Raw genomic sequence first — 20,643 nt, forward strand, 5'->3', positions numbered from 1 at the left:
ATTCTCCTGGATAAAGCAATGTTACGTATGTGAGTTTTAACCCTATCAGGCCGGCGTCCACTGGCCACGGACGCCGGTGACAGCCCCGGGCTTCAGCCCTGGACGGGTGAAGCCTGGGGGGGACCTCGTTATGGGGGGGGGGTCCCCACTCCTCCAGGTACCCAGTCCAAGGCTGACCAGCCACGGTGCTCATGTTTTGGCCGGGGGACCTTATGTAAAATGTGTCTCCCGGCTGTGGCATGGCACCGCGGGCTGTTGGAGCCCGGTGCTGGTTTCAAAATATGGGGGACCCCCAGATTTTTTGTCCCCCGTATTTTTGGAACCAGGACCGGTTTAGGGCAGGTTATAGAAATACGGGGGACCCCTATGCTTTTTGTCCCCCGTATTTTTGGAACCAGGTCCGGCTCAATGACGGGACCTCATGACGTCAAGGGGGGACCTCATGACGTCAAGGGGGGACCTCATGACGTCAAGGGGGGACCTCATGACGTTTTTTTTTTTTTTTTACAAACACAAAATCGCACATTATCCCAAATTCGCACATTTTCATGCCTAAAATTCACACATTTTCATGCCTAAAATTCGTAGTTTTCTTTCCGGAATACGCACCTCATTAAATATATGAATTTGCGGCAAAAAATGCGATTTCAAAAAGTGCGATAATGGGCGATTTTTTAAATCGCATCCTATTAAATGTCACTACGTTTTTCAACATAGTTAATAAATATGCTAAAATCTCTCCATTAGCAGCTGGGTAAATGATTGTAATAATATTTGAACAATATAAACTTGAAATTAGAATATAACCCATTCAGCACCCTTTACATTATTCTGTCATACTTGTTCCAAAACATGTAATATGTAATTGTGATACTTTGTAAAAGTACCATGTGCAAATGTTATTTGGGTACTTGTGTACTATCACGGCGCCCATCGCATCGCAGACCATAAGGCATGTGATGGTATGCGATGCGACGCGATTGGCACCCGATGGTATACAATTTAAAATTGTATACCATTGTATATGGCATACAATACGATGTGATTTTAAATTGTATAAGCACCCTAATGGGGGCTTACAATATTAAATGCACCCCAACGCCACCCCCACTATGAACGTGAACCCGAAGCGTGGCGAGCGCAGTGAGCCTGCCAGGGGCGGTGGTACGCGTCCTACGACCTTTTCATACCCCCACTATCCACGTCGGCGTGGAGTTGAGTTTATATAGTGTGGCGAGCGCAGCGAGCCACTGAGCCCGAAGCGTGGCGAGTGCAGCGAGCCCCGCGAGGGGACGCGGAATACATGTAAAGTAATACGCGTCCGCTCGCCACGCTTCGGGCTCAGTGGCTCGCTGCGCTCGCCACACTATATAAAATCAACTGCACGCCAACGTGGATACTGGGGGTAAGAAAAGGTCGGAGGACGCGTACCGCCGCCCCTCGCGGGCTCGAGGCGCTCGCCACGCTTCGGGTTCATGTTCATAGTGGGGTGGCATTTAACATTGTAAGCCCCCATTAGGGTGCTTATACAATTAAACATCGTATAGGGGCCTTCTACAATTTTAAATCGCATTGCAGTGCATCGGGTGTATGCCATGCGATTATATGTTGTGCGACCAAATATCGTGGGCGCCGTGCTAGTACACAAGTACCGTTATTTGTATCGTTTTACCATGAGTTTATTTTAATTGTGTGCAACATACCTATATTGTGATAATTGTTTGTATGTGTATTTATTATACATTTTAAATTGATATAAAATACTAATTTTGAAATACTCTCCAGTCTTTTGTTCACTAGTCCCCTAGTAGGCCGTTCTTGCCCCTGCTTGATGCGGAATCACAGCATTCATTGCAAGTTACCCGACACATCTTTTCTGTTACATTTGTGTTAACTTCTTAAATGACAGTAATTGTTGCCTCATTTTAAAGTGTTGAAAAACATTGTATTTGTTTGTTTGCCCCAAATTATAACCAGGTGTAATTTTTATGTAAATTTTGTTTAACCATTAAACAAAGGGCAGGGCAGTATGGATGGTGTAGTGGTTAGCATTACTACCTCAAAGCGCTGAGGTCATGGGTTCAATACCCACCATGGCCCTAACTGTGCGGAGTTTGTATATTCTCCCCTTACTTGCGTGGGTTTCCTCCGGGTTCTCCTGTTTCCTCCCACAATCCAAAAATATACAGGTAGGCTAATTGGCCCCCGACAAAATTAACCCTAGAATGTCTGTGTGTGCGTGTACATGTGGTAGGGACTATAGATTGTAAGCTCCACTGGGGCAGGGACTGATGTGAATGTTCAAGTAATCTCTGTAAATCGCTGCGGAATATGTGTGCGCTATATAAGAAACTGTTAATAAATAAATAAACCATACAGAAGGTCCAAAGGTGTTTGCCCCTAGTCTTTTCAATATTTTTTTACTGATCATGAACTGGATGTCTACCCTAATTCCCGTGACTCTCAGCTTTGTTTCTAAGGGGGATATTCAATTGGAATGGAATTCGCAGGGGGGCATATTCAATTTCGGTCTTTTTCCATTTTTGGTTGAATTTTAGATAATGGCAATTAGCCTTTTTTTGTAAAGAAAATGGTCATTTGCAAAGAAATTTCACAAAAATGAAAAACTCCCGTTTTCTGCCCGTAGTGATCACTGGTCGCAGGAGATTGCTCCTGCGACCAGCTCATTTCCACTGCCGGGCTCCCCGGCAGTTTCTTTTTCATCAGCGACCATCTCTCATCAGCTATATATCGCTCAATGATATATCACCCTGTTTGTACAGGGCTTAAAGCCACATGGCAGCGATAGGAGCTGATATCGCTGGGAATATGGTCGCTGGCGAACATATTGCCAGTGATGGGAGTGTGCCCCGTAGACAAATCGTCGGGTGCGTGCTCCCGTTTTCAGCCCTGTTCTCATCGCTGGTCGCAGGAGCCTGCTCCTGCGACCAGCTGATTACCTCTGCAGCACCGCTGGCAGAGGTTTCTTTTCATCAACGACCATCTCTGGTCGCCGATGAAAAGGGGGCATTTAGCGATTTATCGCCCGGCAATATATCGCCCCGTTTGTACGCACCTTAAACCATGTTGCACTGCATGCTGCGGGCAGATATCACATGTACAGCGTTTTAGTTGGGTTATATTTTTTCTATGCATGGTAAATAGCAGTTTAAAAATAAAGATATATTTAAATTACGGTACTTGTTTCCTAGCACGGCCACAATCGTGTGGATCGTGTACCTTTAAGTTAAGGTACACGATGCCCGCGATGGACCAGATTTCCTTTGAAATCAGGTCCATTTTGCCGGCAAAGGAAAAATCGCGGGCATCGCGTCGGTCGGGACCATTAACATTGGCCCGACGCGACCGACGCGATGCCCCCGATTTTGCCATAGGCTTCAATGTTAAAATATTTTTTAACATTGAAATCGGGAGCATCGCGTCGGTCTTGTGCCATTATAATGGCACAAGATGAGATGGACTTGATTAAATCCATCTCACATATTAAAAAATGTGAAATGGGCCAATATGACCCATTTCACATTATATATGGCCCCGTCGTCACCCCAAAATTGAAATGGAATGAAATGAAATGAAATGAAAATGGTCCACATGAGTTTCATGAATTTTTTTTTTTTAAACCGATTTATTCTTACATTACAATCCAAGTGGGCATAGAGATAGATTATTATATTGTGCAGTGCGCCATGCGAGGGGACTCTGTACAAATAGGCGAATCTAAGGGGTGGTCCCGGGGTGCAGTCTATCTAGAAGCATGGCGGCGCCCAGGCTGTGCAGTGTGACCCCTGACATCACGTCACGCTGCGCAGCCTGGCCGCCACCATGCCTGTCAGCACAGATCACTGTTCCGATCCCGAATGCCCGGCCACACGCCAGCTGTGGCGCACCTAGCTGCCAGTACGCAGGAGGAGGACTCCTCCTCCTGCCTGTTACCACCAACGTAAGTGACTGCACTGTCACAGGAGGGATGGGAGGATTGTCGGGGGTGGCTTATTAGGCATTTTTAATGACATGTGCGGGGTGGGCAGTTTGGGGGGCGGGGTCATCTTTCTTTTTATTATTAGATCAGCCAATCGCGGGGATCCCAGGATTGAGCATTTTTCAATCCCAAATGCCCTGGGATTCGCATCCCTAGTACAAACCCTGACATCTGCACATACCCCCTGTACCTACCCTGACATCTGCACAAACCCCCCTCCGTACAAAACCGGACATCTGCACATACCCCCAGGGCGTCGGCGGCACCACCACCTTTCTCCACTCAATGGGCAAAGTCTCATCAGCATCAGCGGCGTCCATCTTCCGCTGCAGGGACGCAGAAGTGGTTATTTGTAGCCGCTACCACAGGTACAAGTCATCACCAGAAAGAAAAAAAGTAACTGCACTGAGTCTGACTGCGGTTTAAATACCCTGCTGGTGTACGATGGTCACATGGTCTGGTCATATGATATGTGATGTCATATTGGTACACGTACCGAGAAGGAACTAGACCAGGGGTTCACAAGCTTTTTTGAATCACGGCACCCTAGAGCATCAAAATGTTTTCAAGGCACCCCGAGGTCAAATGTTTCTTATTGAGAAATTCAGAAAAAAATATAAAATGATGTACATTGTGTTTATATGTCACATTTATGTGGTGATGGGCAGGATTTGCTCCTGTTTGTCCACATATGTTATAATTGGCAGCCACTACTGCTTTTGCCTGTTACATTGCACATAACTAATATGAATTGATCCTGGTCCACCAACCCAAGGCACCCCTGCAAGTGTCCTGAGGCACCCCAGGGGGCCTAGGCACACAGTTTGGGAATGGGAACTACTGAACAAGACACTACAGCAACAGAACACACCAGCAGCTAACCTAGAGGGGGGACGCGCAGACACCATAGAGACTCGGACAGAGCGTCACCCGGACATCCGGCTCCGCTGCTGCTGTCAGAGTGTGTGCTGTTGGCGCATGCGCAGAAGCTGTCCCCGGCGCTGTCAGCTCTTGGAGAGACGGAAGTGAGGGCGGCACATCGCTGATTTCTCGCCGGCATCCACCGCCCGGTTACCGCCAGACATGGCCAAGCCGCGCCTGACCGGAGCCGCTACCACAGCGCAGGATAAGAGCCAGAGTCTCCGGGCGGAGGAGGAGAAACTAATCCGAGGTGAGGGCTGACCTCCCGCGGCAAGCACAGAGCTGGACCTCGGAGCCCCTACCCCCCAGGCCCTGTGTGACGCCTCCCTCAGCCGTGTCCCCAGCTCCTGTGTCACCCTACCCCCTTACCCATGTCCCCAGGTCCTGTGTCACCCTACCCCCTTACCCATGTCCCCAGGTCCTGTGTCACCCCTCCTGCCCGTGTCCCCAGGTCCTGTGTCACCCCTCCTGCCCATGTCCCCAGGTCCTTTGTCACCCCTCCTACCCCCTTCCCAGGTCCTGTGTCACCCCTCCTGCCCGTGTCCCCAGGTCCTGTGTCACCCCTCCTGCCCGTGTCCCCAGGTCCTGTGTCACCCCTCCTACCCCCTTCCCAGGTCGTGTGTCACCCCTCCTGCCCGTGTCCCCAGGTCCTGTGTCACCCCTCCTACCCCCTTCCCAGGTCCTGTGTCACCCCTCCTACCCCCTTCCCAGGTCCTGTGTCACCCCTCCTGCCCTTGTCCCCAGGTCCTGTGTCACCCCTCCTGCCCGTGTCCCCAGGTCCTGTGTCACCCCTACCCCCTTACCGTGTCCCCAGGTCCTGTGTCACCCTACCCCCTTACCCATGTCCCCAGGTCCTGTGTTACCCCTCCTGCCCGTGTCCCCAGGTCCTGTCACCCCTCCTGCCCGTGTCCCCAGTTCCTGTGTCACCCCTCCTGCCCGTGTCCCCAGTTCCTGTGTCACCCCTCCTGCCCGTGTTCCCAGTTCCTGTGACACCCCTCCTGCCCGTGACCCCAGGTCCTGTCTCACCCCTCCTGGCCGTGTCCCCAGGTCCTGTCTCACCCCTCCTGCCCGTGTCCCCAGGTCCTGTCTCACCCCTCCTGCCCGTGTCCCCAGGTCCTGTCTCACCCCTCCTGCCCGTGTCCCCCCTCCTGCCCGTGTCCCCAGGTCCTGTGTCACCCCTATCCCAATTTTCCTTGCTCCCAGGTCCTGTGTCAACTCCCTTCCCTCCTACCCCCTTCACTGGGTCCTGTGTCACCCCTTCCCTGGGCCCTGTGTCACCCCTACCCATGTCACCCCCTTTCCTGCCCATGTCCACGGATCCCGTGTCAACACCCCATCCTGCCAGTGTCCATGGATTCCACGTCACCCCCTATCCTGCCGGTGTCCATGGATCCTGCGTCACAACCCTCATCCTGCTCGTGTCCATGGATCCCGGGTCAGACCCCAATCCTGCCGGCGTCCACAGATCCCGCCTCACCCCTCATGCTGCCCGTGTCCACGGACCCCACGTCACCCCCGCCAGAGTCCACGGACCCCGCGTCAACCCCCATCCTGCCTGTGTCCATGGATCCTGCGTCACAACCCCCATCCTGCCCGTGTCCACGGATCCCGCATCACCCCCCAACCTGCCTGTGTCCACGGATCCCGCGTCACGCTCCCCATCCTGCCCTTGTCCACTGATCCCGCGTCACCCCCGCCATCCTGCTCGTGTCAACGGATCTCGCGTCAACCCCCTTCCCCATCCTGCCAGTGTCCACGGATCTCGTGTCGCCCCCCTCTTCCTGCCGTGTCCTCGGATCCTGTGTCACCCCACCTGTTGTCCACCCTTCCCAAATCTCCTCATGTTCTGTGTTGTCCCCCCCTATGACCTCAGATCTGTGACAGCCTCCCTTATGCCCTCAGATCCTGTGTCATAGTGCTTTGCCCAAAATAATTTTGTTAAACTGGTTCTTGTTTGGATATTACTGATTTAATCCATATTAATTAGCCAGCCATCTTTGTTTCACCTACACAGTAATTACCTGACCATAGAGTTTACAGCATTCACAAAGCTCAAAGTTCAATCCTGACTTCCCAGAACTCCCCCTAGCTGTCCCTGCACCGTCCGAAGCTCACAGATCACTACTTTGATGTATGGTGGAAAGTAACAAGTTTTTCCACATCTAGGATTTTGTGACTCATTTCTCATGTCCCGTCACTCAGACTACACACAGCATTGTGACCTCAGTCAATGTAATTGTATCTGTTATCCTACAAGCAGACAGATCCATCCTGTACAGTCACCCATGTGAGGGCAAAGATCTAGGGGCTCCATGAATCTGCTTGTTCCTGAACGTCTTTGTTTTCATCCTGCTGATAACATAATGAGGAACTGCAGCTTGCGCAATTCTTACACACTCCCCGTTGGGTCTTATGTACTTTTAGATTGAACAGTTACATAAAAGGTCACTATGCATGCCACCCAGTAGAAAGGGTAGAGCTCACAATAGCTTGCAGTGTATATTTATATGTGGCCTTGCATGCAAGGCCTTATTCAGCATTTTTGTCTGTTTTAGGGAAGGTGCACTCTGAGGGGGGCTCAGCCCGCACTTCCTTCCTCATATTGGTGTCCATCTTTCTCTCTGCGGCCTTTGTCATGTTCCTGGTGTACAAGCACTTCCCGCAGCTTAGCGAGTAAGTATCCGTATACACTGTGATGTACTCTGCTCGTTAAGGTTCTAAAGCTGGGTACCCACTTGACTATATGTTGTCTGATCCGGGGGAATCGGACCAACATATTGGGCACACTGCCACATGTGTACCCACTATGTTGCAGACGATGCACGCTCCTGGGGGTTATCAGTGGATATCCTCTGTCAGCCCTACATGTAGACCGATGGGGATGTCGCAAGTGAGGGTTATGCTATTGAATGCATCACCCCCCTCCCCTCCGTTGCTCCATCACTGTCCACATTCGAGCACCCTCCACTGGTTCCCTTCATTGCCGATATCTGGGTATTGTATGCTCTTTTGAGCAAGGCTATATTACTTATTGTGTATTCAGGTTGAGTATCCGAATTGCTCGGGACTACGACCATTTTTTGATATAAGGGACTATTGCAGATTTCGGATTTTTTTGGCTTGATACTCACCTGGTCCCCCGACATCCACGATGTTTCCTGGTGTCCACGGCGGCCTTCTGATTCCTTTTCTGCGGCATCCCCTGTCCCAAGGATGCATTGTGAGGGAGCGCGGGTATGCCAGTGATGACACCGGCGCTCCTGCGCTTCCCGCCCACAATGCATACTTGGGACCTGGAATGCCGCTGGAGAGTCTGCCGTGGACACCGGGGGATGTGGTAAGTATAAAAAAAGGTGCGAGGGGGGGGATACAGTGCAACAGGTTTGTGATTTGGACAATGTGCTTCTTCTACCTCAGGGGTTCTCAAACTCGGCCCTCAGGACCCCACACGATTCACGTTTCCCAGGTCACCCGGCAGGCGCACAGGTGTATTCATTACACATTGACACATTTTAAAAGAGCCACAGATGGAGCTAATATAGTACACTATTGATTCTGTGAGGAGACCTGCAAAACATGGACCGTGTTGGGTCCTGAGGACCGAGTTTGAGAACCTGTGTTCTATCCAAATCATAGATAACACATAGGCAGCCTGCCGCACTACAAGTGCCAGCACGGACCATGTATTCCTGCCACTTCTCTGCAATAACTTTATTTGTTGTGTCACGCAGGGAAGAGAGGGAGCAGATAAAGATTCCACGGGACATGGATGATGCCAAGGCCCTGGGGAAAGTACTGTCCAAGTACAAGGACACGTTCTACATGGAAGTCTTGGTGGCTTATTTCACCACGTACATCTTGTATCCTTTATACGAGAAGTCATCACTGCGCAGCCTGTCGCCATCCTGCTTGGGGCGAGGTGAAAGGTCTACGTCACCTGAATGGTAGCAATATATTACTGTATACATGCCATATATGCCTTAATAATCCACTTCTAGTTCATTATCCTTAACTGAAGTCTCCAGTCTGCAAACATTTGCTATTCCCGGGTCCATATTCCTGAGCATCCTCTCTGGGTTCCTGTATCCTTTCCCTCTGGCCTTATTTCTCGTGTGTCTGGTGAGTATCATTTTATTATCACGCTGTAGTTCAGGTGACTGCTGCGTTTCTTTTTCCCTGGCATTATTGCACATGGGCAACATTCGGATCCGCAGACCCCCCCCCCACCTCCCTCCAAGTAGTTGGGATTAATGAAGATACGCTTGTTAAAATTCTGATATATTTAAATCGGGTATGGGGAACCATCGGCCCTCCAGCTGTTGTTGAACTACACATCCCAGCATGCCTGATTTAAATCCTAGCATGTTGGCGCCCAGACTAGTGTTCATTCCAGCATCCTGCCTCTTACGAAACCTGTGCAGTTCCTCCTACCTGCCTGCGGTGTCTCTCTGTATATCAGTGCTGATATACAGACCACACTCTGCTAGAAGCACAAGATACGTCATTAGGTTGACCCTATTAAGGACGACATTCATTTTGTCGACCATTGACGGTCGATAGGCCTTAGGTCAACACCTGAAATACGTTGTCATGGTGAAGGTCGACATAAGCATTATATCGAAAAGGGCAACAGTCAAAAGGTCGACATGGGTTTTTCACGTTTTTTTTCAGCCGACATGTGCCGACAGGTGGTATTTTATGCCCTACTATCCACTAGGGCGTGGTGGGAGAATATAATTGTGTGCCCAGCGCAGCAAGGCGCCCTGCCCAAAGCATGCCCAGCTATGTGAGGGGACGCAGTACACTTTGACGGTGCCCATGTCCTCCATGTCGACATTCAGGGGGAAAAAAAAGGCCCGTCGACCTTCAGTGGTCTACCCAGAAGCACTAGAGCAGAGAGTGACATCGCAGGCAGGGAAGAGGAACTGCATGGGCTTTGTAAAAGGCAGGGTGCTAGAATGAACAGTTTTTTTGGTTAATTGGGTTTATAATGGGAAAGGGATTTGAACTTGAGATCCTGAAGTGTAGTTGGCGACCTCCATAACATCTACTTTTAAATACAATAACAATTTCCTGCTCAATCAATATCTGTGTACTTATTATGCCATGGGAAGGGTATGAGAAAAATAACCCGGGTCATGTTACCTGGGACTCCTACCCTTGTAGCTTCCATGGTCAAACCTGTCACTGGCCTGGGTAACGATGCGTACAGCATAGGGAAGACCCGGCAATAGCGCACGTCCAGCCTGCGGTTTTTACCAAGATCCGACTTGAAATCACGTTCAGTTACCAGGTCAGACCCAGGTTTTGGGTGGAAAACGTGTAATATTACAATAAATGCAAATGACATCCTGCTTAGTATTTAGTATAGATGTAGAACAGGGATAAAGCGTTAATTCATCCTGATAATTACAAATGGAGAACATCTCATACGAAACACTGACTTCAACTCTTTCCTCCCTGTATCCAGTGCTCGGGGCTCGGAGCCTCATTCTGCTATCTGTTATCTTATCTTGTGGGGAGACCGGTGGTCTATAAATACCTGGCAGAGAAAGCGGTGAAATGGTCACAACAGGTACTGACCTATAGCCTCCAGGAGGCCTTTCTTTGAAGAGTACGTTATCATAAATAGGGTAATCTGATGCTATTGTACGCTGTATAAAATCCCTGAAATGGGAGCTGGAGATGATCTTGTCATTTTTGGCAGTGTAACCACTGTTTCCCTTCCCATGGATGGTCCACAAGTACCGGGCATATCATCTGCTGTCTACCGCTGTACTTCTGTGCACCATCCAATCAGAAGCTGTCTTCCATTTACACTGGAATCCAATTCCTTCACCCGCCAGCAGCAATTACAGCAGCCCACCAGCAGAGGTCCTCAGGATGCTATTAATGATGGGGTCACTGAGTCCAATTGAACTGCAGGCATGGGGAACATCTGAATGTGTTTTGCAGCATGTAGTACAAAGGTGCTCCTCATACTTGGACCGTTCCTGTCCACTGTGCCAGGCTAATCCTTATAAGGAGATTAATGTGTAAGTGGATACTTAACAGCTCGTCTGCTGTAATCCTCTTTATCAACTGTCTGTAATGTGATCTGAATGTATGATCTCTGCAAAGTTCAAATGACACAATCTGTTATTTAACACATACTCATTTTTTTGTGTGTTTTTTTTTTTTTCAGGTCGAACGACATCGGGATCATCTGATTAATTATATCATTTTCCTGAGGATAACTCCTTTCCTGCCAAACTGGTTCATCAATATCACCGCCCCGGTGATCAATGTTCCCCTCAAAGTATTCTTCTTTGGAACTTTTATAGGTGAGGCCTTCCCGTCTCTGCCCCAGAGCTCCACCTAGTGGATATGAAGCGTAATAACTAAAATGCTCCATAGGTCGAGATGAGTTAATCACTGAACGTTCAATTTCATAGAAATAAGTCTTTGCTCCCAATATCCCATGTCAATTCACTAGAGGCAAGCATTATGTGAGAGAGAGGTTTTATTACAATGGGAGTTTGTGCAGCGTTCTAACTGTCCCCTTCATTTAGTTATCGCTTACATATTTAACCCTTTGAGTGCCAGCATCTGTTAGAGATGTCCAAAATATCCGCTAAAAATGTTGCTCACATTTGTTATATAGATTCAAATTTAAAAATGTGTAAAACAAGATTTTTTTTCGTTTATACAGTAACCGTTACAGGTCATTATGAGGAATAAAAATGTTATGCTTGGCAATTTCCACACCTATTTTGACAAATCCACTTGGCACTCAGAGGGTTAATGCTGTTTGAGGCAGGATATAGCGCTGTGAAATGCAGAGACAGTGATTGGTTGCAGCTTAGGGCTGTTTTGGTAGCTCTCCAAAGCACTGCTTTTTGGTGGGTCATTGTAGCCCCCAGCTTCTCTAAAAACTCTGACTTCTAAGAGTGGTATAGAGTATGGTGGGTCAGTGACACCCAGCTCCTGAGTTAGGGGTGTGACCTAGCAGGAAATCCCCCATACACCATCACTCCTCCCAGTTACATCGCCTTCACTACTGCAGCATGCCAATCATCCCTTGAGATCATGGACTGCCCCTGGAGACTTGTGCCAGCCCCTCCATACAGGGCCGGAATTGTCACTAGGCCTGTGAGGCACGGGCCTAGGGGCGGCACCTATCACAGGGCAGCAGGCTGCCCGTGACCATGGCTGAGCAGCAGTGAGTTACGAAAGGACCAATCGGGAGTGGGATGCTGCCGCCCTATCAGAATGCACGTTCCTCGGCTTCTGGGCAGCAGGAAGTGTGAGCAGCCAGCAGCACTGTGTGCCACTGCTGCACTGCCTATGTATCCAGGGACAGGGGGAGGCAAAGGGGGCAATCGCCCTACCCCTAGAAGACCATAGGCGAATCTAGAATTATGGTAATGGGTGGTCCCAGATCTAGATATAATAGAAGGGGGAGCTTTGCGCGGCGTAGCCGCGCGGCAAAAAAGGGGCGTGGTCTAATGGGAAGGAGGCGTGGCATCACAAAAAGGGGTGTGGTATAACACTTTAGACCATACACAGTAATGCCCATTACACATTTTAGCAAACTCCGTAATACCCATTACACATAAAGCTACACGCCGTAATGCCAATTACACATAAGGCCACACACCATAATGGCCATTACACATTGTGCCACATATCATGATGCCCATTACATACTATATAACAAACCGTAATGCCCATTACATATTTGCCACATAAGTGCTGCTTACCTACGTGCTCATTGCTAGGGGGTTCTTGCTTGATGGCACCATAGTACCCATTACACATGATGCTGCACACCATAGTACCCATTACACATGATGCCACACACCATAGTACCCATTACACATGATGCCGTGTACCATAGTACCCATTACACATGATGCTGCACACATAATGTCCCTTACACATGATGCTGCACACATTATGCCGCTTACACATGATGCTGCACACCATAGTACCCATTACACATGATGCTGCACACCATAGTACCCATTACACATGATGCTGCACACCATAGTACCCATTACACATGATGCCACACACCATAGTACCCATTACACTTGATGCCGCACACCATAGTACCCATTACACATGATGCCACACACTATAGTACCCATTACACATGATGCCGCACACCATAGTACCCATTACACATGATGCTGCACACATAATGCCCCTTACACATGATGCCGCACACCATAGTACCCAATACACATGATGCTGCACACCATAGTACCCATTACACATGATGCCACGCACCATAGTACCCATTACACATGATGCCGCACACCATAGTACCCATTACACATGATGCCGCGCACCATAGTACCCATTACACATGATGCCGCACACCATAGTACCCATTACACATGATGCCACACACCATAGTACCCATTACACATGATGCCGCACACCATAGTACCCATTACACATGATGCCACGCACCATAGTACTCATTACACATGATGCCGCACACCATAGTACACATTACACATGATGCCGCGCACCATAGTACCCATTACACATGATGCCACACACCATAGTACCCATTACACATGATGCCACACACCATAGTACCCATTACACATGATGCCGCACACCATAGTACCCATTACACATGATGCCACACACCATAGTACCCATTACACATGATGCCGCACACCATAGTACCCATTACACATGATGCCGCACACCATAGTACCCATTACACATGATGCCGCACACCATAGTACCCATTACACATGATGCCGCTTACCATAGTACCCATTACACATGATGCTGCACACCATAGTACCCATTACACATGATGCTGCACACCATAGTACCCATTACACATGATGCTGCACACCATAGTACCCATTAGACATGCTGCCACACACCATAGTACCCATTACACATGATGCCGCACACCATAGTACCTATTACACATGATGCCGCACACCATAGTACCCATTACACATGATGCCGCACACCATAGTACCCATTACACATGATGCTGCACACATAATGCCCCTTACACATGATGCCGCACACCATAGTACCCATTACACATGATGCTGCACACCATAGTACCCATTACACATGATGCCACGCACCATAGTACCCATTACACATGATGCCGCACACCATAGTACCCATTACACATGATGCCGCGCACCATAGTACCCATTACACATGATGCCGCGCACCATAGTACCCATTACACATGATGCCGCGCACCATAGTACCCATTACACATGATGCCACACACCATAGTACCCATTACACATGATGCCGCACACCATAGTACCCATTACACATGATGCCACACACCATAGTACCCATTACACATGATGCCGCACACCATAGTACCCATTACACATGATGCCGCGCACCATAGTACCCATTACACATGATGCCGCACACCATAGTACCCTTTACACATGATGCCACACACCATAGTACCCATTACACATGATGCCGCACACCATAGTACCCATTACACATGATGCCACACACCATAGTACCCATTACACATGATGCTGCACACCATAGTACCCATTACACATGATGCCACGCACCATAGTACCCATTACACATGATGCCGCACACCATAGTACACATTACACATGATGCCGCACACCATAGTACCCATTACACATGATGCCACACACCATAGTACCCATTACAAATGATGCCACACACCATAGTACCCATTACACATGATGCCGCACACCATAGTACCCATTACACATGATGCCACACACCATAGTACCCATTACACATGATGCTGCACACATAATGTCCCTTACACATGATGCTGCACACCATAATGCCCCTTTGAAATACTACCCCTTTCACAACAGAAAATGCAGGGATTTACCCGGGAATATGGTCCCAGGATCATGCATTTTCTGGTGTGAGGGGGAGAGACAACCACTCCCCTCTCCCTACCCCCCTTTAACCAACCAGCTATATCTTTGGAACCAATTGACCCATTTACATGAGACCAGTATCATATTGAAGAACTTTTGAGTTGGCTTCGAATGATTTTGGTCCCGTGAAACTGGGCTGTTTGGTTCCAGAGAAATCTGCCCTCAAATAACATAAACAGTCATGAAATTACATTTAAGAAATGAAAAAAAAAACAGTTTAACCTCAATATCCCTGGAACCAATTAATCCATATAGATCCAGCCTAGTATCAGATTGAAGGCCCAGCGATTTGGGTTCGACTGAGATCAATCTTGAGCTTCAGTGATGACGAAGGGGGAATTGGCAGCCGTTGAACTGGGTGGGGGTCGGAATTAGTGGGTCCCATGTTATCCTATAGGGAAAACGTTCCAGCTTTGCCTGGCCGTATCTCCGGTTCCCAGAGGGCTAGAGACACGGGGCTGGGCTCGTTGGAAAGCCCCATCCCTCAGCTACAAAATGCCACGCACCATAGTACCCATTACACATGATGCCGCACACCATAGTACACATTACACATGATGCCGCACACCATAGTACCCATTACACATGATGCCACACACCATAGTACCCATTACAAATGATGCCACACACCATAGTACCCATTACACATGATGCCGCACACCATAGTACCCATTACACATGATGCCACACACCATAGTACCCATTACACATGATGCTGCACACATAATGTCCCTTACACATGATGCTGCACACCATAATGCCCCTTTGAAATACTACCCCTTTCACAACAGAAAATGCAGGGATTTACCCGGGAATATGGTCCCAGGATCATGCATTTTCTGGTGTGAGGGGGAGAGACAACCACTCCCCTCTCCCTACCCCCCTTTAACCAACCAGCTATATCTTTGGAACCAATTGACCCATTTACATGAGACCAGTATCATATTGAAGAACTTTTGAGTTGGCTTCGAATGATTTTGGTCCCGTGAAACTGGGCTGTTTGGTTCCAGAGAAATCTGCCCTCAAATAACATAAACAGTCATGAAATTACATTTAAGAAATGAAAAAAAAAACAGTTTAACCTCAATATCCCTGGAACCAATTAATCCATATAGATCCAGCCTAGTATCAGATTGAAGGCCCAGCGATTTGGGTTCGACTGAGATCAATCTTGAGCTTCAGTGATGACGAAGGGGGAATTGGCAGCCGTTGAACTGGGTGGGGGTCGGAATTAGTGGGTCCCATGTTATCCTATAGGGAAAACGTTCCAGCTTTGCCTGGCCGTATCTCCGGTTCCCAGAGGGCTAGAGACACGGGGCTGGGCTCGTTGGAAAGCCCCATCCCTCAGCTACAAAATGGGCTAATGGGTGGTCCTGTGCACCCCCGGACCACCCCCTAGATTCGCCTATGTAGAAGACATACGATCCTCCTTACTGGAACACAGTCCACCATGTCTGCGGCTCGGCGGAGACGCAAGTGGCGGCTGGGAGAGCGGGGCTGTGTGCAGCCTGGTAATCCCATGCAGTGCTCGCCAGATTAGGCTGCAGCAGCCGAGTACAGGCTGGGCATTGGCGGCGGCAGCAGCTCTCTCCTCCCCTACACTCCCTCCCCCCCAGCTCTGTGTGCAGTACACCGGCCAAGGGGACTGGGCTTGGGGGGGGGCGGGGGGGTGTTTAATATGTTGTGCCAAGGGGTCGGCCGGACCCCTAAATCCGCCCCTGCCTCCATGGTGACAGGAGCCATGTGCTACAGGGTAATGTCACGCTGCAGACCTTGTCTCTTGTCGCTGTGGAGGAGCAGGCGTTTTGTTGTCACCCCCTTTAAGGGTGATACCATCGCACTCATGAAGCAAATATCATATACTGCTATTTGTGTCTTGTAGGTCTCAAATTGGGCGGTCTGGTAACATACCCATTTGAGTGCTATATTCCTTATGTCCTGTTCAATGTCCAGTTCACCTGTCCTAATGTGGTCATCACTGCGATTACCAGATGTGTGTTTACTCCATGTACTTGATCAGTCTTTCATTCTCTGTATGCTACAGGTGTGGCCCCGCCGTCATTTGTAGCGATCAAAGCCGGGACTACACTCTACCAACTCACCACAGCGGGAGAGGCTGTGTCCTGGAACTCCGTCATCGTCCTCATGGTCCTTGCTGTCCTCTCCATATTACCAGCACTTTTCCAGAAGAAGTTGAAAAAGAAGTTTGAATAATTCCGCTCCACTCTCCAGACCATCCTCTCTGGATGCTCCTTTAAGACTTACAGAAAAAGTATTTAACATTTTACGACTGCCTTTTTTTAAATGGATGAAAACATTTTATTTGGAACGTTTTTTAAGGGCTGCCTTCTCTACTGCTCCACGTGGTTCCGAGGCCTGGAATGAGGTTCCCCTCGCCTAGTAAGGAGGACTACAGAAGCAAGAAGTTCCCAATGGATAGAGCCTTAAAATGATGACCTTTAACGGTTTATTAACCTGCTGGGATGGAATTGGGGCGGAGTTATTTGTGGGGTGGAGTCTGCCACGTGACTGCCCATCACTTTTAAAGACCAACTCTTGCTTTATTAAGGACCTGGTGCAAGCACTGTGCACTGAACCCATTCATATTTTCCTCGTAGAAGGAGTGCAGAAACCTGATGCATGTCCTCTGTATGACGGAACACTATAGAGGCTGTGTAAATACCGCATACCGGTTATTTTCCTCCTAGCTGTAGTATACAAGAGTATTAAGAATGAACCTGTAATAAATTCACTGGCAGCTCTAATGTCCCCCATTGATAAGACTGGAATGGGGTTTTATAGGTACTGTTTTACCTTAGCCGGGGGAACTTTCAAGGTCCCCAATTGTCTTGTAAATCTAACAGAACTAGAGGCTTTCCTCTAACCTTATAAGATGGGTTTATGTAACATAATTTATTATTTAAAGGGCAAATTCTACAAAATAAATGGGGTAATCTTGGATAAACAATTTTCTGACTTGCTGCTAGACTCCATCTCATAGGAAGATATTGCTGTGATTTTCATGATTAGCCTGTATTAAGCAGCAACCTAAACATACAATTTGATGGCAGGTAAGAACCATGTGCTACATCTGGTCTGCCCCTTTATATTATATACTAGTATGTCCTAATTGTGGCCCTTATTCTGGTTCAATTGCAAAGGCAAATTCCTTCTCAAATGGACAAAACCATGTGCACTGCAGGTGGGGCAGATGTAACATGTGCAGAGAGAATTAGATTTGGGTGAGTTATTTTGTTTCTGTGCAGGGAAAATACTGACTGCTTTATTTTTACACTGCAATATAGATCTCACTTTGAATTAAAACCCCACCCAAATATAATTCTTTATGCACATGTTACATCTGCCCCACCTGCAGTGCACATGGTTTTGCCTATTTTGAGAACAAATTTGTACTGCGATCAGATCTGAATAAGGGCCACGATCTGTTAGCATCCCTGAAGAATAGCAGATTGGAATGCTGTTATTACGGGAGTGCTCTCAATGATAATATTACGGTCTGATTCCAACCGTATGAGATTATGGATATTTATCCTGGAATTCTGGACCATCTTATATACAGACAGCACTGTACACAGTCGAATTTGGTTCCGTCATTAGATCTTCCAAATACTGTAACCATAACGCTGTTACCAGGCTGAAGTATGGGATTATCTCCCTGTAGACCTGATGGATGTCTCTGAAGCATTCTGCAGCCAGGTACAGATGCTCATTTATCATTAAAAAAAAAAAGCAGTTTTTGCCACAAATATTAAATATCGAAGGTAAGCAGAAGGAACCGAAGCAGGAATTTTCTATGGGGGATGCAATGCTGCCAGATATTCCAGTACCTGAGATGCTTCCTTGCAATGTTAACTGTGCAGGCCACCCCTCTCTCAGCAACACAGATTACAGGGACGCTCTCCTTTTGGAGTTCCTGGCTCTGCGCAGAACGACGTCCTGTGGAGAGGATAGCATATTGCAATGGGATCCTGGGTGGTAAGATCCTGACCAGATCACATTGATTACTGGATCCATAATGAATGCGCCCCTTAGTATTTGTAGAATAGTGGTCAGGACCCAGGCTTTTCCGTCCTGTGATGAGGTTTATGTATCTGTGTAAAACTGACGAGCTGTGTTTAATTAAGCGTAGAGGTACGGACTAGGAAGCCAGTCTTACGGGAGTATGAGTGAGGTATGGAACCAGTGATGTAATATGAAATGCTATTTTATTCAAATAGAGCAAGGGTCAATAACTTGTGGAATTTCATATCCCAGCATGCTTTGCCACAGTTGTAACTTGATCTAAGCCGTAAAGGTAATTCGTCATGTTACAGGAAGCCATTGGAGGGGGTAGAGCAGGGGTCAGGGAACTGTTTTACCCCATAAATATTTAGATACGCCGACGTTACCCCCTTAATTTGGGAAGGAAGCAAATCATATATAATTTATTATTGGAATTCAAAATTGTATTGAAATATATTCAAATTTTCTTTGAAAACTTTACCTTCAAAACATCAGACGCGTTCTGTCCCAGCATGAACTGCTCTCTGCCTCCTGTGCGTATTGAAATATAATCAGCCACTAGAGGGCAGCAGTGTAACAGTAATGAGAGACTGCAGTAATAATGGGGATGCACCCAAACTAATCAAATGTACATTAAATTCAAACACTTTTATATGAAAGAGGGGTATACAGGGGCAATACAGGCTGTATAATTAGGGTGGGAGAGGGATATATGGGTCTCCAATACGTAGAATGGAAGCACCCGGGTCAGTAGCCAGGGGGAGGAGTGGAACAATAGGTGCAATAGCCTGCACTCCCCTACTCGCCCCAGAAGATATGTTGCACTGACACCAGAGGTGATGCCTGTCGCCGTCCAGTGCCTCCAGTTTGCAAAAGCAAACTCCTTCTTTAATGGACAAAACCATGCTGCACTGCAGGTGGGGCAGATGTAACATGTGCAGAGAGAGTTAGATTTGGGAGGGGTGTGTTCAAACTTACATCTATATTGCAGTGTAAAAATAATGCAGCCAGTATTTACCCTGCACAGAAACAAAATAACTCACCCAAATCTAACTCTCTCTGCACCTGTTACATCTGCCCCACCTGCAGTGCAGCATGGTTATGTCCATAGAAGAAGGAGTTTGCTTCTGCAAACCAACTAGAATCAGGCCCATAGTACATAGAGGTACCAAGCCAAATATCTCTCATTCTGCCAAAAAGGGAGATATCATTCCAACACCCCTTACCTACCCTGAGGAAGTGATTGGATGGAAGACCCTGCACTTTCTGTGCTTATCCTGCCCGAGGGACGGAATTACAGTTGGACTCAACCCTGATTTTTACATGATTATCGCCAGACTGCACATGGGACTAAGCTGCACTGCGCAGCTGCCTCACTGGTCTGTGAAGGCGTTCACAGAAAGGATTCATTCTCAAAGTGACCGTCAGGGATCATACACTGCTGCAATGGCTCCATCTTCAGACCTCCTGCGGCCATGCTGTGCTGCTGTCTTTATGCTAATCCGGGCAGCGGCGGCATTTGCACAGTTGCTGCGGCGGCGGAGGCATTAGCATTCAACGCTGTATCAGCCGCACATTTCTATTTCATTCCATGCGGCACTGATAGAGATTTGTTTTCCTGGCCAGAGGTCGTCTCTGTACACCAGGGGTTCCCAACCTCGGTCCTTAAGGACCCCAACAGCTCTCGTTTCCCAGGTCACTCGGCAGGTTTGCTCATTACCCTCTGACAGGTTGAGTTATGGTATTTTAGCATCTACAATGTCTAGGTAT

At 48.1% G+C, this 20,643-nt stretch overlaps 1 protein-coding gene across 1 annotated transcript; it reads left to right on the plus strand.

Moving 5' to 3' along the window:
- The first annotated feature begins 4,962 nt into the window (after window positions 1–4,962).
- Window positions 4,963–19,137, plus strand: TMEM41B (transmembrane protein 41B). The gene is made up of 7 exons (XM_083164622.1): window positions 4,963–5,171; window positions 7,477–7,594; window positions 8,653–8,781; window positions 8,947–9,040; window positions 10,392–10,496; window positions 11,106–11,244; window positions 16,895–19,137. The coding sequence occupies exons 1-7, from the start codon at window positions 5,084–5,086 to the stop codon at window positions 17,062–17,064; spliced, it is 843 nt and encodes a 280-aa protein (XP_083020748.1). The 5' UTR covers window positions 4,963–5,083; the 3' UTR covers window positions 17,065–19,137.
- The last annotated feature ends 1,506 nt before the right edge of the window (window positions 19,138–20,643 follow it).

The sequence above is a fragment of the Crinia signifera genome, chromosome 11, assembly GCF_055691185.1.
Source record: "Crinia signifera chromosome 11, ASM5569118v1, whole genome shotgun sequence".
NCBI lineage: Eukaryota > Metazoa > Chordata > Amphibia > Anura > Myobatrachidae > Crinia > Crinia signifera.

Excerpts from the sequence above, each read along its gene's own strand:
- TMEM41B (XM_083164622.1), top strand. The coding sequence starts at position 5,084 with ATGGCCAAGCCGCGCCTGACCGGAGCCGCTACCACAGCGCAGGATAAG. Across the intron at positions 9,041-10,391 it reads CCTTATTTCTCGTGTGTCTG|TGCTCGGGGCTCGGAGCCTC; the intron begins GTGAGTATCATT and ends CCCTGTATCCAG. Across the intron at positions 10,497-11,105 it reads CGGTGAAATGGTCACAACAG|GTCGAACGACATCGGGATCA; the intron begins GTACTGACCTAT and ends TTTTTTTTTCAG.